At 45.6% G+C, this 27608-nt stretch overlaps 1 protein-coding gene across 2 annotated transcripts in view; it reads left to right on the top strand.

The window, feature by feature from the left end:
* Nucleotides 1-27608, top strand: part of DIS3L2 (DIS3 like 3'-5' exoribonuclease 2) — an 838626-nt gene that overhangs the window by 639381 nt on the left and 171637 nt on the right. For both annotated transcript variants that reach the window (XM_063916542.1, XM_063916543.1), the window contains exon 15: nt 25051-25130. In XM_063916542.1, the coding sequence (XP_063772612.1) occupies nt 25051-25130 (80 nt within the window). The remainder of the gene's footprint in view (nt 1-25050; nt 25131-27608) is intronic.

Here is a 27608-nt window from a genome sequence, read left to right as displayed (position 1 = left end):
ACAGGCGGAGCTAGGCCCGGTGGGGACACGCCTTCGTAAGTTCAGCCACAAGTGGGTTCACTCCCTGTTAGATCCCTGGGCAATAGAAATTGTATCGTTGTATCGCAGGGATACAGGCTGGACTGTGAGAAGATGCCCCCTCACCGAGGACCCGGCGGGCTTCCCCCCAAGAGAGGGAGCCAGTGTTAACTACAATTTGTAAATTGTATCTTCAACAGGTGGTGGTCAAGGGTCCCCTCCTTCAACAAGAGGGTGTTATTATTCGACCATGTTATAATCCCGAAACCAGACGGTTCGGTTAGACCCATATTGTATTAAAATCCCTGAACTTATACCTGAAAAGGTTCAGGTTCAAGATGAAATCGCTAAGAGCGGTCATTGCAACCCTGAAATGAATCGGGACATAAGGGATGCATACCTTCGTGTCCCCATTTATCCACCTCATCAGGCGTACCTCAGAATTGCGGTACGGGATTGTCATTACCAATTTCACCAAGGTAATGGCGGATATGATGGTGCTCCTGTGGAAGCAAGGTGTCACTATTATCACATACTTGGATGATCTCCTCATAAAAGCGAGATCAAGAGAGCAGTTGCTGGACAGCGTATCACCTTCTCTGGAAGTAAAACGGCAACACGACTGGATTCTATATATTCCGAAGTCGCAGTTGGTTCCTACAGCTCATCTGCCTCGCCTAGGCATGATCCTAGACACAGACCAGAAGAGGGTTTATCTCCCGATAGAGAGAGCTCAGGAGCTCATGACACTGGTCAGGAATCCATTGAAAACCAAAACAGGTGTCAGTGCATCACTGCACTCGAGTCCTGGGAAGGATGATGGCATCATACGAGGCCATCCCCTTCGGCTGGTTCCGTGCAAGGACAATGGAACTTACTGGACAAGTGGTCCGGATCACATCTTCAGATGCATCGGTTAATCGCCCTATCCCCCAGGGCCAGGGTGTCTCTCCTGTGGTGGCTGCGGAGTGCTCACCTTCTCGAGGGCCGCAGATTCGGCATTCAGGACTGGGTCCTGGTGACAACGGATGCAAGCCTCTGAGGGTGGGGGGCAGTTACACAGAGAAGAAAATTCCAAGGTTTGTGGTCAAGCCAACAGACTTGCCTTCACATCAATATCCTGGAACTAAGGGCCATATACAACGCCCTAAGTCAAGCGGAGTTCCTGCTTCGCGACCAACCGGTTCTGATCCAGTCAGACCGCAGGGGCTCATGTAAACCGCCAGGGCGGCACAAGGAGCAGGGTGGCGAGGGTAGAAGCCACCAGAATTCTTCGCTGGGCGGAGAATCAAGTAAGCGCACTGTCAGCAGTGTTCATTCCGGGAGTGGACACGACCTCCACCCGGGTAAGTGGTGACTTCATCAGGAAGTCTTCACGCAGTTTTGCAAATTGATGGAAACTGCCTCAGGTCGACTACATGGCGTCCCACCTCAATAAAAAGATAAAAAAGGTTTTACGCTGGGTCAAGGGACTCTCAGGCGATAGCTGTGGTCGCACTAGTAACACCGTGGGTGTTCCAGTCGGTCTGTATATTCCCTCCTCTTCCTCTCAGACCCAAGGGCTGAGAATTGTAATAAACGGAGGAGTGTGAACAATATTCTTTGCTCCGGATTGGCCAAGAAGGACTCGGTACCCGGAACTGCAAGAAATGCTCTCAGAGGACCCATGGCCTCTGCCTCTCAGTCAGGACATGTTGCAACAGGGACCCTGTCTGATCCAAGACTTACCGCGGCTGCGTTGGACGGCATGGCGGTTGAACGCCGGATCCTAGCGGAAAAGGGCATTCCGGATGCAGTTATTCCTACGCTGATATAGGCTAGGAAAGATGTGACAGCAAGACTTTTTCACTGTATATGGCGAAAATAGGTTGCTTGGTGTGTGGCCGGGAAGGCCCTACAGAGGAATTCCAGGGGGGTCGATTCCTGCACTTCCTACAGTCAGGAGTGACTATGGGCCTAAAATTAGAATCCATAAAGGCCAAGATTTCGGCCCTATCCTTTTTTCTCTAAAAAAGAACTGGCTTCACTGCCTGAAGTTCGGACGTTGTTACAGGGGTGCTGCATATTCAGCCCCTTTTGTGCCTGCAGTGGCACCTTGGGATCTTAACGTGTGTTGGATTCCTAAAATCCCACTGGTTTGAGCCACTTAAGACCGTGAAGCTAAAATATCTCACGTGGAAAGTGGTCATGCTTTTGGCCTTAGCTTGGACTAGGCGTGTGTCAGAATTGGCAGCTTTGTCATGTAAAAGCCCATATCTGATCTTCCATATGGAAAGGGCAGAATGGAGGACTCGTCCCCAATTTCTCCCTAAGGTGGTATCGTTTCATTTGAACCAACCTATTGTGGTGCCTGCGGCTACTAGGGACTTGGAGGATTCCAAGTTGCTGGACGTAGTCCGGGCCCTGAAACTTTGTTTCCAGGACGGCTAGAGTCAGAAAAACTGACTCGCTATTTATCCTGCATGCACCCAACAAGCTGGGTGCTCCTGCTTCAAAGCAGACTATTGCTCGCTGGATCTGTAGCACGATTCAGCTTGCACATTCTGCGGCTGGACTGCCGCATCCTAAATTAGTAAAAGCCCATTCCACGAGGAAGGTGGGCTCTTCTTGGGCGGCTGCCCGAGGTGTCTCGGCTTTACAACTTTGCCGAGCTGCTACTTGGTCGGGTTCAAACACTTTTGCAAAATTCTACAAGTTTGATACCCTGGCTGAGGAGGACCTTGAGTTTGCTCATTCGGTGCTGCAGAGTCATCCGCACTCTCCCGCCCGTTTGGGAGCTTAGGTATAATCCCCATGGTCCTTACGGAGTACCCAGCATCCACTAGGACGTCAGAGAAAATAAGAATTTACTCACCGGTAATTCTATTTCTCGTAGTCCGTAGTGGATGCTGGGAGCCTGTCCCAAGTGCGGACTCTCTGTAATACATGTATATAGTTATTGCTTAACTAAAGGGTTATTGTATGAGCCATCTGTTGAGAGAGGCTCAGTTATTGTTCATACTGTTAACTGGGTATAGTTATCACGAGTTGTACGGTGTGGTTGGTGTGGCTGGATTCCAAATCCTTTCCTTGTAATGTCAGCTCTTCCGGGCACAGTTTCCCTAACTGAGGTCTGGAGGAGGGGCATAGAGGGAGGAGCCAGTGCACACCAGATATAGTACCTAATCTTTCTTTTAAGAGTGCCCAGTCTCCTGCGGAGCCCGTCTATACCCCATGGTCCTTATGGAGTACCCAGCATCCACTACGGACTACGAGAAATAGAATTACCGGTGAGTAAATTCTTATTTTTTAGCGAGGTTCAAAGACTCTGTACCCATGATTTGGTTATTAAATACACAAGAAAAAAACTTGAAAAATATAAAAAAAAATTAAAAATGTAAAACATTCTTGAAAAGAGTTGTAGATAGAAATTGAACATATTCAGAGGGTTCATTTTGTTCAAGCCTTTTGGGGCTACAGTGTCCAGAGTGTGGATCCACCTAGCTTCTCTCTTTAATAATAGAAGGTCACGATCTCCCCTTCTTGTTAATGGGGGGATCCAGTCGATGATAATATACCGCATTTGAGATAGTTGGTGATGCTTCTGCATAAAGTGAACAGCTACAGGTTTATCGGACACCCCTCTATCAAGGGCTGAACGAATAGTATAACGATGTTGAGTCATCCTTTCTTTAAACGTGCGGACCATCTTCCCAACATAAAGTAAATCACAAGGGCAGCTTAGGAAGTAAATCACATGGTTGAGTTGACACGTCGATCTGTGTTTCAGAAAGATTTTACGTCCACTGTGTGGATGGCAGAAGAATTTTCCTGTGATAATCGCTCTACAAATACACTGCTCAAAAAAATAAAGGGAACACTAAAATAACACATCCTAGATCTGAATGAATTAAATATCCTTATTAAATACTTTTTTCTTTACATAGTTGAATGTGCTGACAACAAAATAACACAATAATTATCAATGGAAATCAAATTTATTAACCCATGGAGGTCTGGATTTGGAGTCACACTCAAAATGTAAGTGGAAAAACACACTACAGGCTGATCCAACTTTGATGTAATGTCCTTTAAAACAAGTCAAAATGAGGCTCAGTAGTGTGTGTGGCCTCCAAGTGCCTGTATGACCTCCCTACAATGCCTGGGCATGCTCCTGATATGGTGGCGGATGGTCTCCTGAGGGATCTCCTCCCAGACCTGGACTAAAGCATCCGCCAACTCCTGGACAGTCTTTGGTGCAACGTGGCGTTGGTGGATGGAGCGAGACATGATGTCCCAGATGTGCTCAATTGGATTCAGGTCTCTGGAACGGGCGGGCCAGTTCATGGTATCAATGCCTTCATCTTGCAGGAACTGCTGACACACTCCAGCCACATGAGGTCTAGCATTGTCTTGCATTAGGAGGAACCCAGGGCCAACCGCACCAGCATATGGTCTCACAAGGGGTCTGAGGATCTCATCTCGGTACCTAATGGCAGTCAGGCTACCTCTGGCGAGCACATGGAGGGCTGTGCGGCCCCCCAAAGAAATGCCACCCCACACCATTACTAACCCACTGCCAAAACCGGTCATGCTGGAGGATGTTGCAGGTAGCAGAACGTTCTCCATGGCGTCTCCAGACTCTGTCACATGTGCTCAGTGAGAACCTGCTTACATCTGTGAAGAGCAGAGGGCGCCAGTGGCGAATTTGCTAATCTTGGTGTTCTCTGGCAAATGCCAAATGTCCTGCACGGTGTTGGGCTGTAAGCACAACCCCCACCTGTGGACGTCGGGCCCTCATACCACCCTCATGAAGTCTGTTTCTGATCGTTTGAGTAGACACATGCACATTTGTGGCTTGCTGGAGGTAATTTTGCAGGACCCTGGCAGTGCTCCTCCTGTACCTCCTTGCACAAAGGCAGAGGTAGCGGTCCTGCTGCTGGGTTGTTGCCCTCCTACGGCCTCCTCCATGTCTCCTGATGTACTGGCCTGTCTCCTGGTATCGCCTCCATGCTCTGGACACTACGCTGACAGACACAGCAACCCTTTTTGCCACAGCTCGCATTGATGTGCCATCCTGGATGAGCTGCACTACCTGAGCCACTTGTGTGGGTTGTAGACTCCGTCTCACGCTACCACTCGAGTGAAAGCACCGCCAGCTTTCAAAAGTGACCAAAACATCAGCCAGAAAGCATAGGAGCTGAGAAGTGGTCTGTGGTCACCACCTGCAGAACAACTCCTTTATTGGGGGTGTCTTGCTAATTGCCTATAATTTCCATTTGTTGTCTATTCTATTTGCACAACAGCATGTGAAATTGATTGTCAATCAGTGTTGCTTCCTAAGTGGACCGTTTGATTTCACAGAAGTGTGATTGACTTGTAGTTACATTGTGTTTAAGTGTTCCCTTTATTTTTTTGAGCAGTGTAGTATAACCCAGACACTTATAGCAGCCATTGGTGCTAGATGACCAATTCTTTCTCTCTATTGGTTCAGGGCGCAAGTCTGGTCTCTGAAGGACATCCTTAAAATTGCAACCCCTGCTGATACTTATTAAAGGAGTCTGATGCTTCAAACCTTTAAAAGCAGGGTCTGCAGAGATAAGGGGCCGATGTTGTTTTATTGGCCTTTTCGTTGATCTCAATCTAGTGTCACATTGAAGTTTCAAAATAACAGGGTCCTTCAGATGTTCTTTCACCACTGTATCTGTCCTTGTAACAATAGACTTAGCTCTGTGAGGTGTTGGAAAGTTACGATTATCGACGGAAAGTGCCGCCTTTCTGCCCTGTCGGACCTTCCAACCGGAATTGAATACTTAGGGGAGTATTCAATCAGTCGGAAGTTCTGACAGTGCGGTAAAACGTCACTTTCCGCCGATATGGTAACTTTCCGACACTTCGTTATTCAACTGAAGTGCCGTTCTTCCGGCCTGTCGGAAATTCTGCCAAGTTGATAAACATGGATGAGCGGAATCTCTGCTCATCCATGTGTTTTCGACCCCCGCCGCTGTCGAAAATGGGCCATTTTCGACCATTCATTTTTGCCCATAAGAGAGGGCGGAAATGAATGGTCAAAATGGCAGTGGAAACGGGCGGAAACTAACCGCTATTGAATAGTGATGTGTCAGAGCCTCTCCGTCGGAGAGGATCCGACTTCAATTGAATATACCCCTTAGTCTCCTTAGATAAGTAACAGCCTTACATGTGCAAGTAGTGAGGCCATGTAATTAGATACTTAATCCATTGTTCCAAGGTAATATCATTCTACTACTAATTGGTCACGTGACCTCTCGCGCACTAGATAAGCTATGACTGGTAAAGACATTTCAGAAACAATAATGTAGTAGACTGAAACAGTGACAGAGTTGTATGTTTGGCATAGATTTTGTAATTCTTAAAATGAAATGTGTTTAAGTGAAAGGAGTTTACATATGTCTTCCTTGAGCTTGCTGGAAACCCTGGTCTCAGGCAGGTAGATTAACACGTGTGCTCAGGGCTGTATCTGGCACCTCTCAGCTGCAAATTTTTCAAATAAACACACTGTCATTTTGTCATACTTGCATGGAAATTAAGGCTGATACATATTATTTGCCATAAATTGCTATACTTATGTCATATACACACTTCCAATGTCCTTTCACTTGGCCCACCCAAAATGAGTATTCATACCAGGTTCAAACCTTTTGATTCATTGGAATTTAGGAGTCTGCCAAGAATTATTTTAATCTTACTGTTCTGGCTTTTACGATTTGGCTGCAAGGATTTTCTGTGCATTTCCTAATCTCAAATAATATTTCAGAAACGTTAGTTATTCCATTTCTATGATCATTCTATTAGGATTGACTACACAGTAGTGTTTTTTTTCATATCGGGAGTTAAGAAGTACAATGCATTGTCTTCAATTCTAAATATTAATTATTGGTCCTCTGTATTACCCGTATAGTTACGTTTTTGCATACACTTGTTTTTTTTGTTTTGTTTTGTTTTTTAGGTTTACTTTGTGTTTGAATTGTGAAAGCCATATATGTTAAAGGCAGACCTAAATGTTCTGCTATGAACAATGACATTTTGATACAACTTTCTGTTACCCTTGCATTCCACAGTACAGTAATTCTGTTAATTATACTCTTTTATATGAAACCACCAAGTGTGTCCGTAGCAGCATTCATAAAAAATTGCAGTGTAAACAGACAATACAACAGTACAGTATTAAAAGGGATCAGACCAACAGTAGAAATGCTAAATTTTAAAGTCTAGTATTGTGTCCCCACACCAACACATCCATTTTGCAGTTCATTCTTCAACTTTAGTACAAGGTAAGATATTGAATAAAGGTTAAAAAAAAATGTATGCAGACATTTTAATAGGCTCTGTAACTCTTCTATCCCCAGTGACTTTAGCAACCAACCAACACTTGGCAATGGTATAGGGAAAGCCTGAGAGTCTGTATGCTGCATGTCGAGTTGTTGTAAGTCCATCCATCTGTCTTCCACCCCCCTTCACCCTCCTCAAATAGTAACGTGCGGCAGATGACTGAGTGAACACCATTAACTGATTGAGAAATTAGAAGGAGAGTACTTTGCGGAATACTGAATAGAATTTAAAAGCAATATGGTAGTTTTAGTTTTCATCTCATGTAGGTTTGGATGCCGAGATTGTGAATGGGTTGATAGATATCTGCCTTCTGGAGTTTAGGGTACAAAATGTTACTATAATCTGCTGTGCTTTGCAGTTCTTTGACCGTTCCATAAAATAAAAGTTGCTGTTTAGAAATGAACCGCGCATTTTTTCCAAGCGTTTCCTCTTTCCTCCCTCTTGTACCAGGTTTTTATTTTTACTTATCAGGTGCTAATAACTTCTGATGCATGTTGAGGGATTTTTTTTGTATTTGCTTACCTTCAAAGGGCTCCGTTTTTGTTTTATCTGAGAAGCATTTTACCTCTAACACTTTCCCATCAGTGGTCATTTGTTTATTGCCATTATTTCTTCACGCTCTCAGGCGCCGACAGTGATATTCTGTCTACAGCAAATGATGCTGGCAGTCAAGGCCATAATTAGGTTATTAATTAAGATGTGGGATGGTTTTTCGTATAACTCCCCTGTCCAAGAATAACATTTCTACTTTCACACTGCACCCCTCTACAGTTTATCAAGAGGTGAAGTAACTCCCAGGCCTTTATGGAACCTCTTCATGTCAGTGATGGATGAGAGTAGCTTCAACCCAAAAGAACATCAAAGCCGAGTGATTGCCTTCTGAAAGTAGAAGATTGGGGTTACAAAAGGAAGGATGGGCCCTCCTACACTGTGCGACCTATCAGCCAATGGTTTCTTGGTTGTTTGTACACATTGAGGCAAGAGGAAGCCTCCTGCTGGGACTTAGAAAATACGGAGCACAATGGCACTTTTGGGAAATTGGCTTGTGGTTTCAATACTGCTTCTCACACCCTGTCCACACAACATCTAAATCCCTTTACAAGAGGTGAAGTTCTCAAAGCTTGAAAATAGAACATATAGGGGAGGGCTTGATGGAGTCAGAGTTCTGGCACAATGAACCTTTTGGCAGCCTTTTCCTCTGAATACCAGAGCCCGTGGATAATCGTTTATAGGGTGACCCCATGGGCATTAACACTCATTGTGCCTGTGTGGTTTTGTGCTGTGTGTGAGTGATGTTCTCTATTGTGATGCAGTCATGCAGATTCCAATTATCAGACATGATCCTTCCCCACTTGTCAGCCAAGAGGCGACAAGGCACTTTTATACTGCCCAATGAATTTTTATGATCTTCCCCTTTCTTACCTTTTTTAAAATAATGTTTCATGATAAGTGTCTGTTTGTTGTTTTTTTTCCTCCCTCTAGCAAATCTTTAATCCTTGCTGCCAGCAAACGTTTATCCATGGTGCATTGTTTTCCTTTTATTTATCTGAAATCATTTTAACTGACCTATGAATAGTGATGTCTTTATAGAGTTTAAGATGATAAATTCTAACGTTCTTCAGTTTGGTAGACGACTTCAGTAATTTAAGGAGCACCATGTTTTCTAACCTCTAATATGACCTTGTTTTCCCTCACAGGGATGTGTTTTCCATGCCTGATCTTTATTTTGTTTGTTGTGTTATAGGGTTTTTCCATTATTTTTAAACGACAAAGTCTTAGCTCTCTGTTTGATATTGCTCGCGCTTCAGTAGTACTGGAAAAGTCAATGGTAAATTGATGATTAAAATGACGTTCTGGCCTCTGACCTGTGGGTAGCTTTTGTTTTGCAGTAATAGATGCGTTCTTTGTTTTATGATTGGTTTTCTTCATGTAGTGCAACAATTTGTTACATGGTGGCAAATATGGTATCAGAGTTTCTTAATTTCTGCGGCATGGCACCCTGCTTTCAGCTCAGTTTCTTAAGATATCCAAGAATGGGGATTGCAGTGAAAAGACCTGGTATTAGGGGTGATGTGAGCACCTCTAGTTTTTAATGGGTATGCGGGAAAAACGAAGTTCTTCTATAATCCATACATAAATATGCTGGTTTCACAATTTTACTTAATTTAAGTGACCTTAACAATGGAAGTCATATTACAGGCGGCCTAGGGCTAGCAATGATACATTTTCCCATGTTTTGTCCGAATAGTAGCCTCTCCATTGTCTGTTTAAGGTCATCAACAAATCACATTTAAATTGGATCATAACATGTCCTTATACTATGTTAAAGCTGTACCACCACCTATTAAACATGTTTCCTAAAGTGACCTCAGGTCATATTAGTAACCATCTAAGTGTTGGGGGCTGGGATGTGAGCAATCAGTAACATAAAGCATCAGTCTCTTATTTCAGTTTGTGATTGAGATTTATGGTTACCACCTCCTATCCCTGGTTTTTGTCTGGGGTTGATAGAGACATGAAAAAGTCCCGGGGCAAAACTGTTGTACAGGACAGCCCCATGGTTCCAGCTATTGGGAAGGAAGTAGGAATGTTTCCACACTTTAAAGTATGACTGGCTAACCTAAGTCACCATAAATTAAGTCAACCTTATTGGCACGGTTAATGCAACTCACTTGGTTTATCAGAGTAGCTAAAAAGTGCTAAATACGTGTTTTATCGTAGTCATTTCTACTAATGAAGAGGAAATAAAGTGCCTTTTGGGTAAATGTGCTATATATTTATAAGGCAATTGGTTCTTATTGGCCTTAGGTGGGCTGGTAAGGAACATGGAACTGGTCAAGGTTTTTCAAACCTACATGTTCTATTTTTCTGACATTTACAGTATGACCCATTTTCTTTATAGAATTGCATTTTGGATAACGAGATACTTAAGTTCCATGGGAAGTTCTGGCAAATCTGCTCTCATGCTGTAAAATTTATATATGATGGTTATATGTAACAACCTCCTAAATGTGGTTTTGTTTTTCTCTTTAGTGTGTGAAGTTTCCAGTATATTGTTAAAGAGAAATCCACTTAAATAATGTGTTTAATAAAATGAAAACGGCAACTTTTTACTGGCATGGCAAAGCACTAGAATACGTACAGTATCTAGAACATTTGAGATCTTCAGATACATTTTTGTGCCCCTGACTTCTAGAAACAACCCGGGTTTGAAGGTTTCTCTGGTGATGATTTGTAGACATGTAGAACATCCTGGGAAAAATGGTTTCCACTATTCAATTCAATTACAGGCAAGTTATGCACCTGGCTGAATCAGTGCAGCAGTAGCAGCACTTTATAGCAGCACAGTCTCGCACAAAACTGTTCCGCGGGTATTCAGGCAGGTGTAGGGTGTGAGATGTGGTGTGGTTGCTGGTGTTTAAACGCTGCATCGACAGGAATTTGCAGCCTTTACCAGGAATAGAATTCCCCCCATAGTGTACTAGGCATAGAGAATTATTTTCCGTGTCTCAAAAGAAATGGTATGAAGTTGCAGATGAAATATATAATTTACCGACGAGCACAATCTATAAAACAAACAATAACAAAAAGTCATCTACACCAACAAGGTAAAAAAGAACATGATCTTATCAACAAAGGATTTAGACAAAGCATGTGATATAAGTAATAGAGCAACCAAAAATATAACCAGCTTCTCATCAACAGTCACTGGAAAGAGCTATCAAATAAACCAAGTACTGAGTTGTGACACAGAAGGGGTAATTTACCTCTTACAATGCCCATGCAACTTTCAGTACGTGGGACAAACAAAACGAAAAGCAAAGGTCAGATTCGCAGAACACATCAACAACATAAAAAAAGGATTGACTACACATAACGTCTCAAAACATTATTCAGAAGTTCACAATAAAAACCCAACTGGAACAAAATTCATAGTAATTAAAAAAATTCATGCAAATTGGAGAGGTGGAAACATCTCTGAAGAACTCAAAATGGTAGAAACTAAATGGATCTTTGATTTAAAAACCTTGACCCCAAAAGGCTTAAACGTAGAAATCGAACTCAATTCATTCCTTAGAAAACAACAGCACAAAATACGATAAATATAAAAAACAATATTCATAATAAAGTGTACATTAATTTTAGAAATAAGAGAAAACAACTATTTTCAGCGGTACCTGACACATTCATTTTAAACTCTTTTTATCCTGCCCTCTAACAGTGTGAAATCCAGCACATGGTTCCCACCAAAAAATGAGGTCATTTCCACTCGGAAGTTCCTGTATTTTTTAATATAAATAAAACTAAATTAAATGAACTTTTTATTCATTTCACTCCTCGAAAAAGTGCATTGAAGTGCATGAAACGCGTTGGAGATCACACATATATCAAGGAGGAAGCCCTGTGCACGGCCCCAACATCGGCCGCAACACGAGCAGAGGAAACATCAGCTGCACCTGAAGCCGGGATCAACATCTCACCAGCGCACAGCCCGCAGGACGCAGCGGGACTCGTAAGCGCTGCCAGCCCCGTCAACAGCCGCAGAAGAGGACACATCAGAGCCGCAGTGCTCTCAGCGGCCCCGGAGCTATAAGTACAGGGAAAGGTAGGAAACCACCGGTAAATCAGGACAATTAAAAAACAAGTGTTGCTGGCTACCTCCTTCACCCAAATTCACTCAAAAGAGTGTAAATATTATACCACTAATAATTTCTCTTTTTTTACAGGTACCGCTTTTCACATTTTTATATTTATAAATTTAATGTACACACTTATGCAATACTAATAGCGCTTTCTTTCAAAACATCACATATTGATGCACAGAGCAGGCCACTCTTAGGGGCCCTACACACTGGCCGATGAGCTGCCCGACGGCGGATACGGCCAACGGGCGACCCGGCGGCGGGGGGGCAGTGACGGGGGGAGTGAAGTTTCTTCACTCCCCCCGTCACGCGGCTCCATTGAAGTGCAGGCAAATATGGACGAGATCGTCCATATTGGCGTGCATGCACAGCCGACGGGGGACCAGCGATGAACGAGCGCGGGGCCGCGCATCGTTCATCGCTGGAGCCTCCACACTGAAAGATATGAACGAGTTCTCGTTCATTTATGAACGAGATCGTTCATATCTTTCAAAAAAATCGGCCAGTGTGTAGGGCCTATTACTGGACCAGGTCTTTTGCCGTTTTACAGAGACTGCATACTTTTTCCCCAGTTTTTGCTTGTTTTTCTTAATTTTGCATCTCGCTTTGCTTATAGTATGAGTTGGTAATGTCGAAAAGTACAGACGCTGGGATGAGTTGGTAATGGCGAAAAGTACAGACGCTGGGATCCCATCAGCAGAATGCCCACGCGGGGGGTGTTTCGAGCACAACAGAGCTCCTTGCAGACTCGCTGCACTCGCCACAGGTTCTATTTCCACTCTATGGGTGTCGTGGACACTCACGACTGGGAGTAGACCCTGTCGGGCGGCATTGTGATTGGTCGGGAATTCTGGCGCTGACATGGTGATTTCCTGGATCCCGAGCGCCGGTCACATGACCCCATCCCTGTAGTATACTAGATATTTAGGATTAGTATTTTTGTTGCAAAGGAATCTGTATAAATTTACAGATAAAGCATAATGATGCATACCTGTAGTACAGGTCACTCCGATCAGATCTGTTTTTTACCTCTACACAGACTGCATGTTTTTTCTTCCGTTGCGCTAGGTTTTCCTCAATTTTGCATCTGTTTTCACTTATAATGTATTAGATACTTATGATTACGTTTTTTGGTGCAGCCAAGTTGTAAAGTTTGTAGAGCATTATACTGGGCTTTTTTGTATGATTTCAGGATGTTGATGTGGACCCATCTGTAGTCATACTTGGTAAGAAATTGATGCAAGTTATACAGCCTGACTTCTGTAGATCAAGCTGCCTGAAATTCTACGCATGCTTACATACAAGGTTATGATGTGAAATAAGTGGCCTATTTTTTCATCCTGGGTGTTTAGAAGCTTGGAGTCCTGCCTGTAAATTCCAAGTTTGCTAATCTAGCTTGTGCAAAGGGGAAAGACTCTGCAAACAAACCTTCCTGATTGACAAAAATCCTCCTAAAAATCTCACCTTTGTGCCAAAACATTTTGGCTGGCACAGTGAGCAACTTTAGAAATATACGTTTGTCAACTTTTCTTGAAGCAAGCAGGTTTATAACAAATTAAGGACATAAGATCTTAAGTGTATATCCATTCAAAATTTATTTTTGGAAAGTGGCAATGTTTAAAAAAAAAAAAAAAAGTTAGTAAATTTTCCTCCCAAGCCCTATTCCTAGTCCCTCTTTGCTGCGTTGAGCATTCAATGCTTAGCCATTTACTGCTGTTAGATACCATGATTATAATGCAGACAAATATCAGACTGCCTACAGCAATTCCCATCATTCTGGTAAGGTTTATGATGGCTGTACTAACCACAAATAGAATACAGGGATAACCACAAATAGTATACAGGGACATGCCTCTGATTTTGGTAAAAGTAATTTGTCTAGAAAGGCAAATTAGCTATTACGATGCAGTAATGTATTACTCTCAATTTACAGTACACATGTATTCTTTGGTCTTGGAGAATGTGGTGTCCTGGAAATTTGCTGTCATTTATATTCTGCAGTACTGTAGCAAGGGAGTGCTGTTTCAGTGGGTTTACTGTGGCATTTAGTTTGCTGGATAATATCGCATGGATCATGAATGTTTGGCAGGTTCTAATCAGCATTTTCAAAGTGTGCAATATTCTATATACTGGGGTTCAATCCTAATCTACCAGGGTTCAAATGATATTTGTTTGCTAAGCCATTTAAACTAGCTAACTTTTCAGAGGTTAATCACTAGAGTGAAGAACTACTTAGATACTTTGATGGTTTTAAGACCTATGAAACCAACAGAACTGATGGATATAACCTTATGATCTGGTGGGGGGCTGGGGCACAAGCCCCCTTCTATCCTTCCTCCTACCCATATTCCTGCTCTGTTTACAACCTGATTAGTGTTCCTCACTATTTTAGCGACCCATAAGATTGTTTTAATTCTTATGCAAATCCTTGCTGGTGGTAGTACTGTTGTAACAACCTATTATTGGTAAAACAGCATCATTATAAGGGCTTAGTGGTGGAATGTTAACTTTTTAATTTCTTCCTCACTTTTGCAGCCTCCGACATTAACAATTTTTGTGGTCCAACCGGTTGTGACTGTGGGATTGAGACATGTTATGTGTAAGCGTGGTCTGTGCAAGGGTATCTGGTCTCTAGGTTGACAATACTTAAGTTGACATTGTCTAGGTCGACCACTATTGGTCGACAGGGTTTCTAGTTCGAAAAGGTCGAAATGAGTTTCACATATTTTTTTTCTTTTTTTGAACTTTTCATACTTTACGAGTCACGTGGACTATGATTGGCAACGGTTACCTGTCGCGAGGCACCTTGCCCGAAGCATGGCAAGCGAAGCGAACCATGCAAGGAGACACTGTGCACTAATTGGGGTTCCCGGTCACTGTACGGCAAAAACGACACCAAAAAAGATTAAAAAACTAATGTCGACCTTTTGACCTGTCGACCTAGACCATGTTGACCTAGTTACTGTTGACCAATAGTTGCCGACCTAGACACTGTCGACCTACAATACCACACCCCTCGGCAAGTATATTTCTCTGACGTCCTAGTGGATGCTGGGAACTCCGAAAGGACCATGGGGAATAGCGGGCTCCGAAGGAGGCTGGGCACTCTAGAAAGACTTATGACTACCTGGTGTGCACTAGCTCCTCCCACTATGACCCTCCTCCAAGCCTCAGTTAGATCTTGTGCCCGGCCGAGGTTGGATGCACACTAGGGGCTCTCCTGAGCCTCTAGAAAGAAAGTATAGAATTAGGTTTTTTATTTTCAGTGAGACCTGCTGGCAACAGGCTCACTGCAGCGAGGGACTAAGGGGAGAAGAAGCGAACCTGCCTGCTTGCAGCCAGCTTGGGCTTCTTAGGCTACTGGACACCATTAGCTCCAGAGGGATCGACCGCAGGCCCAGCCTTGGTGTTCGGTCCCGGAGCCGCGCCGCCGTCCCCCTTACAGAGCCAGAAGCAAGAAGAGGTCCGGAAAAGCGGCGGCAGAAGACATCAGTCTTCACCAAGGTAGCGCACAGCACTGCAGCTGTGCGCCATTGCTCCTCATACACACTTCACACTCCGGTCACTGAGGGTGCAGGGCGCTTGGGGGGGCGCCCTGAGCAGCAATAAAAACACCTTGGCTGGCAAAAATACCACAATATATAGCCCCAGAGGCTATATATGTGGTAAATACCCCTGCCAGAATCCAGAAAAAAGCGGGAGAATAGGCCGCGGAAAAGGGGCGGAGCTATCTCCCTCAGACACACTGGCGCCATTTTCTCTTCACAGTGCAACTGGAAGAAAGCTCCCCAGGCTCTCCCCTGTAGTTTTCAGGCTCAAAGGGTTAAAAAGAGAGGGGGGGCACTAAATTTAGGCGCAATATTGTATATACAAGCAGCTATGGGGGAAAATTCACTCAGTTATAGTGTTAATCCCCACATTATATAGCGCTCTGGTGTGTGCTGGCATACTCTCTCTCTGTCTCCCCAAAGGGCTTTGTGGGGTCCTGTCCTCAGTCAGAGCATTCCCTGTGTGTGTGCGGTGTGTCGGTACGGCTGTGTCGACATGTTTGAGGAGGAGGCTTATATAGTGACAGAGCATATGCCGATAAATGTGATGTCGCCCCCTGTGGGGCCGACACCAGAGTGGATGGTTAGGTGAAAGGTATTAACCGACAGTGTCAACTCCTTACATAAAAGGGTGGATGACGTAACAGCTGTGGGACAGCCGGCTTCTCAGCCCGCGCCTGCCCAGGCGTCTCAAAGGCCATCAGGGGCTCAAAAATGCCCGCTCATTCAGATGGCAGACACAGATGTCGACACGGAGTCTGACTCCAGTGTCGACAAAGTTGAGACATATACACAATCCACTAGGAACATCCGTGACTTGATCCCGGCAATAAAAAATGTGTTACACATTTCTGACATTAACCTCTAAAAATGGGTTTTTATGTTTGGGGAGAAAAAGCAGGCAGTGTTTCTCTATCGTCCTAGTGGATGCTGGGGTTCCTGAAAGGACCATGGGGAATAGCGGCTCCGCAGGAGACAGGGCACAAAAAGTAAAGCTTTTCCGATCAGGTGGTGTGCACTGGCTCCTCCCCCTATGACCCTCCTCCAGACTCCAGTTAGATTTTTGTGCCCGGCCGAGAAGGGTGCAATCTAGGTGGCTCTCCTAAAGAGCTGCTTAGAGAAAGTTTAGCTAGGTTTTTTATGTTACAGTGATTCCTGCTGGCAACAGGATCACTGCAGCGAGGGACTGAGGGGAGAAGGAGTCAACTCACCTGCGTGCAGGATGGATTGGCTTCTTGGCTACTGGACATCAAGCTCCAGAGGGACGATCACAGGTACAGCCTGGATGGTCACCGGAGCCGCGCCGCCGGCCCCCTTGCAGATGCTGAAGACAGAAGAGGTCCAGAATCGGCGGCTGAAGACTCCTGCAGTCTTCTAAAGGTAGCGCACAGCACTGCAGCTGTGCGCCATTTTCCTCTCAGCACACTTCACACGGCAGTCACTGAGGGTGCAGGGCGCTGGGAGGGGGGCGCCCTGGGAGGCAAAATGAGTACCTATAAAGGCTAAAAATACCTCACATATAGCCCTAGAGGCTATATGGAGATATTTAACCCCTGCCTGATTTCTCAAAATAGCGGGAGACGAGCCCGCCGGAAAAGGGGCGGGGCCTATCTCCTCAGCACACGGCGCCATTTCCTCTCACAGCTCCGCTGGTCAGGACGGCTCCCAGGTCTCTCCCCTGCACTGCACTACAGAAACAGGGTAAAACAGAGAGGGGGGGCAAATTTATGGCGATATTTTTATATAACAAAGCAGCTATAGGGGAGCACTTATTATAAGGCTATCCCTGATATATATATATAGCGCTTTTGGTGTGTGCTGGCAAACTCTCCCTCTGTCTCCCCAAAGGGCTAGTGGGTCCTGTCTTCATTAGGAGCATTCCCTGTGTGTCTGCTGTGTGTCGGTACGTGTGTGTCGACATGTATGAGGACGATATTGGTGTGGAGGCGGAGCAATTGCCAAATATGGGGATGTCACCTCCTAGGGGGTCGACACCAGAATGGATGCCTTTATTTATGGAACTACGGGATAGTGTCAACACGCTAAAGCAGTCGTTTGACGACATGAGACGGCCGGACAATCAATTAGTGCCTGTCCAGGCGACTCAAACACCGTCAGGGGCTGTGAAACGCCCTTTGCCTCAGTCGGTCGACACAGACCCAGACACAGGCGATGACTCCAGTGGTGACGGTGACGAATCAACCGTATTTTCCAGTAGGGCCACACGTTATATGATTTTGGCAATGAAGGAGGCGTTACATTTAGCTGATACTACAGGTACCACTAAACAGGGTATTATGTGGGGTATGAAAAAACTACCTATAGTTTTTCCTGAATCAGAAGAACTAAATGACGTGTGTAATGAAGCGTGGGTTGCCCCTGATAAAAAGCTGATAATTTCAAAGAAATTATTGGCATTATACCCTTTCCCGCCAGAGGTTAGGGAGCGCTGGGAAACACCTCCTAGGGTGGACAAGGCGCTAACACGCTTATCTAAACAAGTGGCGTTACCCTCTCCTGAGACGGCCGCACTTAAAGATCCATCAGATAGGAGGATGGAAAATATCCAAAAAAGTATATACACACATGCAGGTGTTATACTACGACCAGCTGTAGCAACTGCCTGGATGGGCAGTGCGGGGGTAGTTTGGTCAGAATCCCTGATTGAAAATATTGATACCCTGGACAGGGACAATATTTTACTGTCGTTAGAACAAATAAAGGATGCATTTCTTTATATGCGTGATGCACAGAGGGATATATGCACACTGGCATCACGGGTAAGTGCTATGTCCATTTCGGCCAGAAGAGCTTTATGGACGCGACAGTGGACAGGCGATGCGGATTCAAAACGGCATATGGAAGTTTTGCCGTATAAGGGGGAGGAGTTATTTGGAGTCGGTCTATCAGATTTGGTGGCCACGGCTACAGCCGGGAAATCCACCTTTCTACCTCAAGTCACTCCCCAACAGAAAAAGGCACCGACTTTTCAACCGCAGCCCTTTCGTTCCTTTAAAAATAAGAGAGCAAAGGGCTATTCATATTTGCCACGAGGCAAAGGTCGAGGGAAGAGACAGCAACACGCAGCTCCTTCCCAGGATCAGAAGCCCTCCCCGGCTTCTACAAAAGCCTCAGCATGACGCTGGGGCTTCTCAAGCGGACTCGGGGACGGTGGGCGGTCGTCTCAAAAATTACAGCGCGCAGTGGGCTCACTCGCAAGTAGATCCCTGGATCCTGCAGATAATATCTCAGGGATACAGGTTGGAATTAGAGACAGATCCACCTCGCCGTTTCCTGAGGTCTGCTTTACCAACGTCCCCCTCCGAAAGGGAGACGGTGTTGGAAGCCATTCACAAGCTGTACTCTCAGCAGGTGATAGTCAAGGTACCTCTTCTGCAACAAGGGAAGGGGTATTATTCCACTCTTTTTGTGGTACCGAAGCCGGATGGCTCGGTAAGGCCTATTCTAAATCTGAAGTCCTTGAACCTGTACATAAAGAAGTTCAAGTTCAAAATGGAGTCACTCAGAGCAGTGATAGCGAACCTGGAAGAGGGGGACTTTATGGTATCCTTGGACATCAAGGATGCGTATCTCCACGTTCCAATTTACCCCTCACACCAGGGGTACCTCAGGTTCGTTGTACAAAACTGTCACTATCAGTTTCAGACGCTGCCGTTCGGATTGTCCACGGCACCTCGGATCTTTACAAAGGTAATGGCCGAGATGATGATTCTTCTTCGAAGAAAAGGCGTATTAATTATCCCATACTTGGACGATCTCCTAATAAGGGCGAGGTCCAGAGAACAGCTAGAGATGGGATTAGCACTGTCTCAAGAAGTGCTAAAACAGCACGGGTGGATTCTGAATATTCCAAAATCCCAGTTAATGCCGACAACTCGTCTGCTGTTCCTAGGGATGATTCTGGACACGGTTCAGAAAAAGGTTTTTCTCCCGGAGGAAAAAGCCAAGGAGTTATCCGAGCTTGTCAGGAACCTCCTAAAACCAGGAAAGGTGTCTGTACATCAATGCACAAGAGTCCTGGGAAAAATGGTGGCTTCTTACGAAGCGATTCCATTCGGCAGATTCCACGCAAGAATTTTCCAAAGGGATCTGTTGGACAAATGGTCAGGGTCGCATCTTCAGATGCACCTACGGATAACCCTGTCTCCAAGGACAAGGGTGTCTCTTCTGTGGTGGTTGCAGAGTGCTCATCTATTGGAGGGCCGCAGATTCGGCATACAGGATTGGATCCTGGTGACCACGGACGCCAGCCTGAGAGGCTGGGGAGCAGTCACACAAGGAAGAAACTTCCAGGGAGTATGGACGAGCCTGGAAACGTCTCTTCACATAAACATTCTGGAACTAAGAGCAATATACAATGCTCTAAACCAGGCAGAACCTCTGCTTCAGGGAAAACCGGTATTGATCCAGTCGGACAACATCACGGCAGTCGCCCATGTGAACAGACAGGGCGGCACAAGAAGCAGGAGGGCAATGGCAGAAGCTGCAAGGATTCTTCGCTGGGCAGAGAATCATGTGATAGCACTGTCAGCAGTGTTCATCCCGGGAGTGGACAACTGGGAAGCAGACTTCCTCAGCAGACACGATCTTCACCCGGGAGAGTGGGGACTTCATCCAGAAGTCTTCCACATGCTGGTAACCCGTTGGGAAAGACAAATGGTGGACATGATGGCGTCTCGCCTCAACAAAAAACTGGACAGGTATTGCGCCAGGTCAAGAGATCCGCAGGCAATAGCTGTGGACGCGCTGGTAACGCCTTGGGTGTACCAGTCGGTGTATGTGTTTCCTCCTCTGCCTCTCATACCAAAAGTATTGAGAATTATACGGCAAAGAGGCGTAAGAACGATACTAGTGGTTCCGGATTGGCCAAGGAGGACTTGGTACCCGGAACTTCAAGAGATGATCACGGAAGATCCGTGGCCTCTACCTCTAAGGAGGGACTTGCTTCAGCAGGGTCCCTGTCTGTTTCAAGACTTACCGCGGCTGCGTTTGACGGCATGGCGGTTGAACGCCGGATCCTAAAGGAAAGAGGCATGCCGGAAGAAGTCATTCCTACTTTGATTAAAGCAAGGAAGGAAGTAACCGTGCAACATTATCACCGAATTTGGCGAAAATATGTTGCGTGGTGCGAAGATCGGAGTGCTCCGACGGAGGAATTTCAACTGGGTCGATTCCTACATTTCCTGCAATCAGGATTGTCAATGGGTCTCAAATTGGGATCTATTAAGGTTCAAATTTCGGCCCTGTCGATTTTCTTTCAAAAAGAATTGGCTTCAGTCCCTGAAGTCCAGACCTTTGTTAAGGGAGTGCTGCATATACAGCCTCCTGTGGTGCCTCCAGTGGCACCGTGGGATCTAAATGTGGTTTTGGACTTCCTAAAATCTCATTGGTTTGAACCACTAAAAAAGGTGGATTTGAAATATCTCACATGGAAAGTGACCATGCTTCTAGCCCTGGCTTCTGCCAGGAGAGTGTCAGAATTGGCAGCTTTATCTTACAAAAGCCCATATCTGATTTTCCATTCGGACAGGGCAGAACTGCGGACTCGTCCGCATTTTCTCCCTAAGGTGGTGTCAGCATTTCATCTGAACCAGCCTATTGTAGTGCCTGCGGCTACAAGTGACTTGGAGGACTCCAAGTTACTGGACGTTGTCAGAGCATTAAAAATATATATTGCAAGGACAGCTGGAGTCAGAAAATCTGACTCGTTGTTTATATTGTATGCACCCAACAAGATGGGTGCTCCTGCGTCTAAGCAGACGATTGCTCGTTGGATCTGTAGCACAATCCAACTTGCACATTCTGTGGCAGGCTTGCCACAGCCTAAATCTGTAAAGGCCCACTCCACAAGGAAGGTGGGCTCATCTTGGGCGGCTGCCCGAGGGGTCTCGGCATTACAACTTTGCCGAGCAGCTACGTGGTCAGGGGAGAACACGTTTGTAAAATTTTACAAATTTGATACTCTGGCTAAGGAGGACCTGGAGTTCTCTCATTCGGTGCTGCAGAGTCATCCGCACTCTCCCGCCCGTTTGGGAGCTTTGGTATAATCCCCATGGTCCTTTCAGGAACCCCAGCATCCACTAGGACGATAGAGAAAATAAGATTTTACTTACCGATAAATCTATTTCTCGGAGTCCGTAGTGGATGCTGGGCGCCCATCCCAAGTGCGGATTATCTGCATAAGTTGTACATAGTTATTGTTAACTAATTCGGGTTATTGTTGAAGGAAGCCATCTTTCAGAGGCTCCGCTGTTATCATACTGTTAACTGGGTTTAGATCACAAGTTGTACGGTGTGATTGGTGTGGCTGGTATGAGTCTTACCCGGGATTCAAAATCCTCCCTTATTGTGTACGCTCGTCCGGGCACAGTACCTAACTGGAGTCTGGAGGAGGGTCATAGGGGGAGGAGCCAGTGCACACCACCTGATCGGAAAAGCTTTACTTTTTGTGCCCTGTCTCCTGCGGAGCCGCTATTCCCCATGGTCCTTTCAGGAACCCCAGCATCCACTACGGACTCCGAGAAATAGATTTATCGGTAAGTAAAATCTTATTTTTGTTCCCCCATCAGATGAATGAATGAAGTGTGTGAAAAGCGTGGGTTCCCCCTGATAAGAAACTGGTAATTTCTAAAAAGTTACTGATGGCGTACCTTTTCCCGCCAGAGGATAAGTTACGCTGGGAGATATCCCCTAGGGTGGATAAGGCGCTCACACGGTTGTCAAAATAGGTGGCACTGCCGTTTTAGGAACGGCCACTTTGAAGGTACCTGTTGATAAAAAGCAGGAGGCTACCCTGAAGTCTGTATTTACACACTCAGGTACTAGACTGAAACCTGCAGAGCGTGCTGCTGCAGCGTGGTCGGTGACCCTGTCAAACATACTAGTTTGCTAACATGAGAACATATTAAAGACGTCGTCTTATATATGAGGGATGCACAGAGGGATATTTTGCCGGCTGGCATCCAAAATGAATGTAATGTCCATTCTGTCAGGAGGGTATTAGAGACCTGTCACTGGACAGGTGATGCTGACTTTAAAAGGCGCATAGAGATTCTGCCTTATAAGGGTGAGGAATTATTTGGGGATGGTCTCTGGGACCTCGTATCCGCAGCAACAGCTGGGAAGAAATATTTTTACCTCAGTTTTCCTCACAGACTAAAAAAGCACTGTATTATCAGGTACAGTCCTTTCGGCTTCAGAAAAGCAAGCGGGTCAAAGGCGCTTCCTTTCTGTACAGAGACAAGGGAAGAGGGAAAAAGCTGCACCAGTCAGCCTGTTCCCAGAATCATAATTCTTCTCTCGCTTCCTCTGAGTCCACAGCATGACGCGGTGGCTCCACAGGTGTAGCCAGGTACGGTGGGGGGCCGTCTCAAAAATTTCAGCGATCAGTGGGCTCGCTCACAGGTGAATCCCTGTTTCATTCAAGTAGTATTTCAGGGGTACAAGCTGGAATTCGAGATGTCTTCCCCCCGCCGTTTCCTCAAATATGCCTTGCCATGGCCTCTGCCGCTCAGACAGGACCTGCTGCAGCAGGGGCCCTGTCTGTTCCAAGACTTACCGCCGCTACGTTTTGATGGCATGGCGGTTGAACGCCGGCTCCTAAAGGAAAAGCGCATTCCGGAGGAAGTCATTCCTACGCTGATTCAAGCAAGGAAAGATGTAACTGCAAAACATTATCACCGCATATGGCGGAAATATGTTGCTTGGTGTGAGGCCAAAAAAGGCCCCAACAGAGGAATTTCAACTAGGTCGATTTCTGCATTTCCTACAAGATTTTCTTCCAGAAAGAATTAGCTTCAGTACCTGAAGTTCAGACATTGTAAAAGGAGTGCTGCATATTCAGCCCCCGGTTGTGCCTCCAGTGGCACCTTGGGATCTCAACGTGGTGTTGAGTTTCTTCAAATCACATTGGTTTTAACCACTAAAAACCGTGGATCTAAAATATCTCACGCGGAAAGTGGTCATGTTATTGGCCTTGGCTTCGGCCAGGCGTGTATCAGAATTGGCGGCTTTGTTATATAAAAGTCCTTATCTGATTTTCCATATGGATAGGGCAGAATTGAGGACTCGTCCCCAGTTTCTCCCTAAGGTGGTATCAGCGTTTCACTTGAACCAACCTATTGTGGTGCCTGCGGCTACTAGGGACTTGGAGGATTCCAAGTTACTGGACGTAGTCAGGGCCTTGAAAAATTATGTTTCCAGGACGGCTAGAGTCAGGAAAATTGACTCGCTATTTATCCTGTATGCACCCAACAGGCTGGGTGCTCCTGCTTCTAAGCAGACTATCGCTCGCTGGATCTGTGACACGATTCAGCAGGCGCATTCTGCGGCTGGACTGCCGCATCCTAAATCAGTGTAAGCCCATTCCACAGGGAAGGTGGGCTCATCTTGGGCGGCTGCCCGAGGGGTCTCGGCTTTACAACTTTGCCGAGCTGTTACTTGGTCACACGTTTGCAAAATTCTACAAATTTGATACCCTGGCTGAGGAGGACCTTGAGTTCTCTCATTCGGTGCTGCAGAGTCATCCGCACTCTCCCGCCCGTTTGGGAGCTTTGGTATAATCCCCATGGTCCTTTCGGAGTTCCCAGCATCCACTAGGACGTCAGAGAAAATAAGATTTTACTCACCGGTAAATCTATTTCTCGTAGTCCGTAGTGGATGCTGGGCGCCCATCCCAAGTGCGGATTGTCTGCAATACTTGTAAATAGTTATTGCTAACTAAAGGGTTATTGTTGCGCCATCTGTTGAGAGGCTCAGTTGTTTTTATACTGTCAAACTGGATATAGTATCACGAGTTGTACGGTGTGATTGGTGTGGCTGGTATGAGTCTTACCCGGGATTCAAAATCCTTCCTTATTATGTCAGCTCGTCCGGGCACAGTGTCCTAACTGAGGCTTGGAGGAGGGTCATAGTGGGAGGAGCCAGTGCACACCAGGTAGTCATAAATCTTTCTAGAGTGCCCAGCCTCCTTCGGAGCCCGCTATTCCCCATGGTCCTTTCGGAGTTCCCAGCATCCACTACGGACTACGAGAAATAGATTTACCGGTGAGTAAAATCTTATTATCACTATACTCATTCAGGAATATTAGTACAGTCCATTCTACTGTTAATGTAATGGTTAGCACTACTTCCTCAAAGCTCTGAGATCATGGGTTTGATTCCCACCATGGCCCTAATGGTGTGGAGTTTGTATATTCTTGCTTGGGTTACCTCCGGGTACTCCGATTTTCTCCCACAATCCAAAAATATACTGGTAGGTTAATTGGCTCCCAAATAAATTAACCCTAGTGTGAATGTCTCTGCGTGTACATGTGATAGGGAATGTAGATTGTAAATTCCACTGGGTGTGAATAGCCAAATATTCCTTGTAAAGCACTGCGGAATATGTGTGTGCTATATAAATAACTGGTAATAAAGAAGTACATCACAATCCGAGATGTAATGTCTAACACTTTCCTCTGTTTATGCAGCTGAAACTATCATTCACATTGGATAAAGAAAGTGGGATGCCTCAAGGATGCTACATTTACAAGTACAGAGACAGTAACAAGTAAGTTAATCACTGAGGTGGGATAATGATATGTATATATGCTAATTTGGTATGGAACATCATTATTATAATAAGGGTTTGCTGATTTCTGAATAAACTATTGATCACAAAGTATGTCGTTAGTGACCATACAGTATATACAGGGATGGTGTTCAGTATGCGGGCTGTTGGGATCCCGTCGCTCAGTATACCAGCGCCGGAATCCTGACACCCAGCATACCAACAACTATTCTCCCTCAACACAATACAACTTTTAGTTCATAACTGTGCTGTAAAAGTGAGGGTACGTTTGGGGATGGAATCCCAGCGGCCGGGAGGTCAATACACCGACACCGGGTTCCCAGCCATCAGAATGCTGGTAGCAGGGCGATCGCTAGTGAGCCCCTTCCGAGTTCGCCACTCTGCGGGCTCGGTGACTCGCTGTGCTCTCCACAGGTTTTATTCCCAATCTAGGGGTGTCGTGGACACCCACGAGTGGGAATAACCCTGGTGCAGCTGTCGGCATTCGCGGCAGTAGGGATCCCGGTGTCGGTATTCTGACCAGCGGAATCCCGACCGGGATATTCACTACATCCCCATTTCTGAATGTGAGTATTGTTTATGAAACCTGAATAAAAGCAAAGAAATTGAATGTTATGGTAACATTGTTTTCTCCGGCTGGGTCCACAGGTTATCCACAGGATAACATTGGGATATGCCGGAGTGACAGCGGAAATGGCACCAAATAGTCACAAGCTTTCTGGCCTCCCAGGATGCATCGGGCTCGTCCATATAATCCCGCCCACCGACTCAGTCAAATCAGTTTTTTGTTTGGTGCGGCAGGAGCCGGACCATGGTCACAGGGCTGCTGTTAAGGCAGCCCTAAGCTTTATTATTTTCTTTTTATAGTCTTACTATATTTTGAGTGATCTTTCTTAACAGCATCTTAAACGCATGCTAGAAAGAGTCGCTCCAACAACTCTCCACCGGGTCGCAACAACGTTTACCTCCGGGTACTAGTGCTGTCTCGGCGGGCGTCTGTGTCGGATGTTATAGCCGGTCCAGCAGACGTTACCAGGCTGTGGCTGGAGCATGGGGAGAAGGTAAGGCATCGGTTCCACTTACTAGGGGAATTCGGACACAGCCGCACTGTATTGGTGGAGACTACAAACAGTGGTTAATGCGCCGCCACCCTTAGTTGCTCCAGCAATATGCTTTAGGGATCATAGGTGCCAGGACTAGGTTGAGGCCGCGATCCCTGGAGTTTGTCAGCAGGGGGAGTCAGACACTCTCCTGGTTGCCCCTCCCCCCAGTTCATGACCAGTTTCCGTGCATCTCCCATCCATGAACTGATTGCCTCACTTCCGACTCAGACGCTACCACGAGGGAACTCGGTCGCAGCTTAGGCCGTTGCGACTGTGTACTCTAGAATTTACCGCCAAGACCGGGTCGCGGACAGGAGCGTCTGCATACACTAATCGTTCACTGAGCGTTTGTGTCCTTTATCAGTTACCGGAGCGGCAGTGTATACTAGTAGCGTCTGGATCCACTCAGCGTCTTTCGAGCGTATTGATCCTGGAAGTGGAGTGAGTCTCCCTGTATCCCACTCTACTGAGTAAGGGTTATACAGTACTAAAATTCTATCTACAGTGTAGTACGAATAGGTAATTTTGGTACACAATGCATATGAGGCCTGTACAGTACTGTCGTTTTCTGCATAACATGTCTGAAAAGTTTGTTGAAATAGCTGTTTAAAAAACATAATACGGTAATTGTACTCCTACATACTGGAGAAGTATTTTTGTGGTTGATTATATACTCATATGACAATGGCTAATTTTTAACATGTGACTGACTGCTAGTGTGATTGCTGACTTTTATATGTTTGTCGGTATTGTTTCTGAACCTCAATTCGTGTGCTCAGGTTGTGGTCAGATTGATATCACTTCTATATTTATATAGGTGATTTCAGTCACAGAGAGTGTAGTATATTGTATAAACGGATTATTTACCGTGTCTGTGAGTGCAAAAGTGACGAGGATACTTTATCAGGGACTCCTACACCCTTAACATGTTTATCTTGTAAAGTAGGGGTGTTAGCCCAGTATCTAACTTATGACAGGTTATGTGCAACTTGTTGCGCGTATCAGCAAAGTAAAAGACAGACAGGTTCTGGTTCAGCAACCAGTAGATCCGCCATGGGGTGTGTTTGCACAGACTTTATCTACAATAGCTGACAGATTAGCACCTGCAGTTCCACTCCCGGGAGTAGGATACACTATTAACCCTTACATGGAGCTCCCTTCTTGTGGTTTAATAAAGCACCTGTGTTTAAACGTCCAAAAACAGGATTGAGTTTCCAGTGTCAGAAGATCTGACGGAAATTATGGAAGAACCTTGGGCTACACCCAATAAGAAATACAGAATTCTGAAAAAGTGGGATTCTTACTATCCTTTTCCGGCTGAGGACTGTTCCAAAAGAGAAGTTCCTCCTAAAGT

Source organism: Pseudophryne corroboree, chromosome 4, assembly GCF_028390025.1.
Source record: "Pseudophryne corroboree isolate aPseCor3 chromosome 4, aPseCor3.hap2, whole genome shotgun sequence".
Classification (NCBI taxonomy): domain Eukaryota; kingdom Metazoa; phylum Chordata; class Amphibia; order Anura; family Myobatrachidae; genus Pseudophryne; species Pseudophryne corroboree.
Note: the sequence above shows the minus strand (reverse complement) of the source record. Positions and strands in the feature narration are given on the sequence as shown.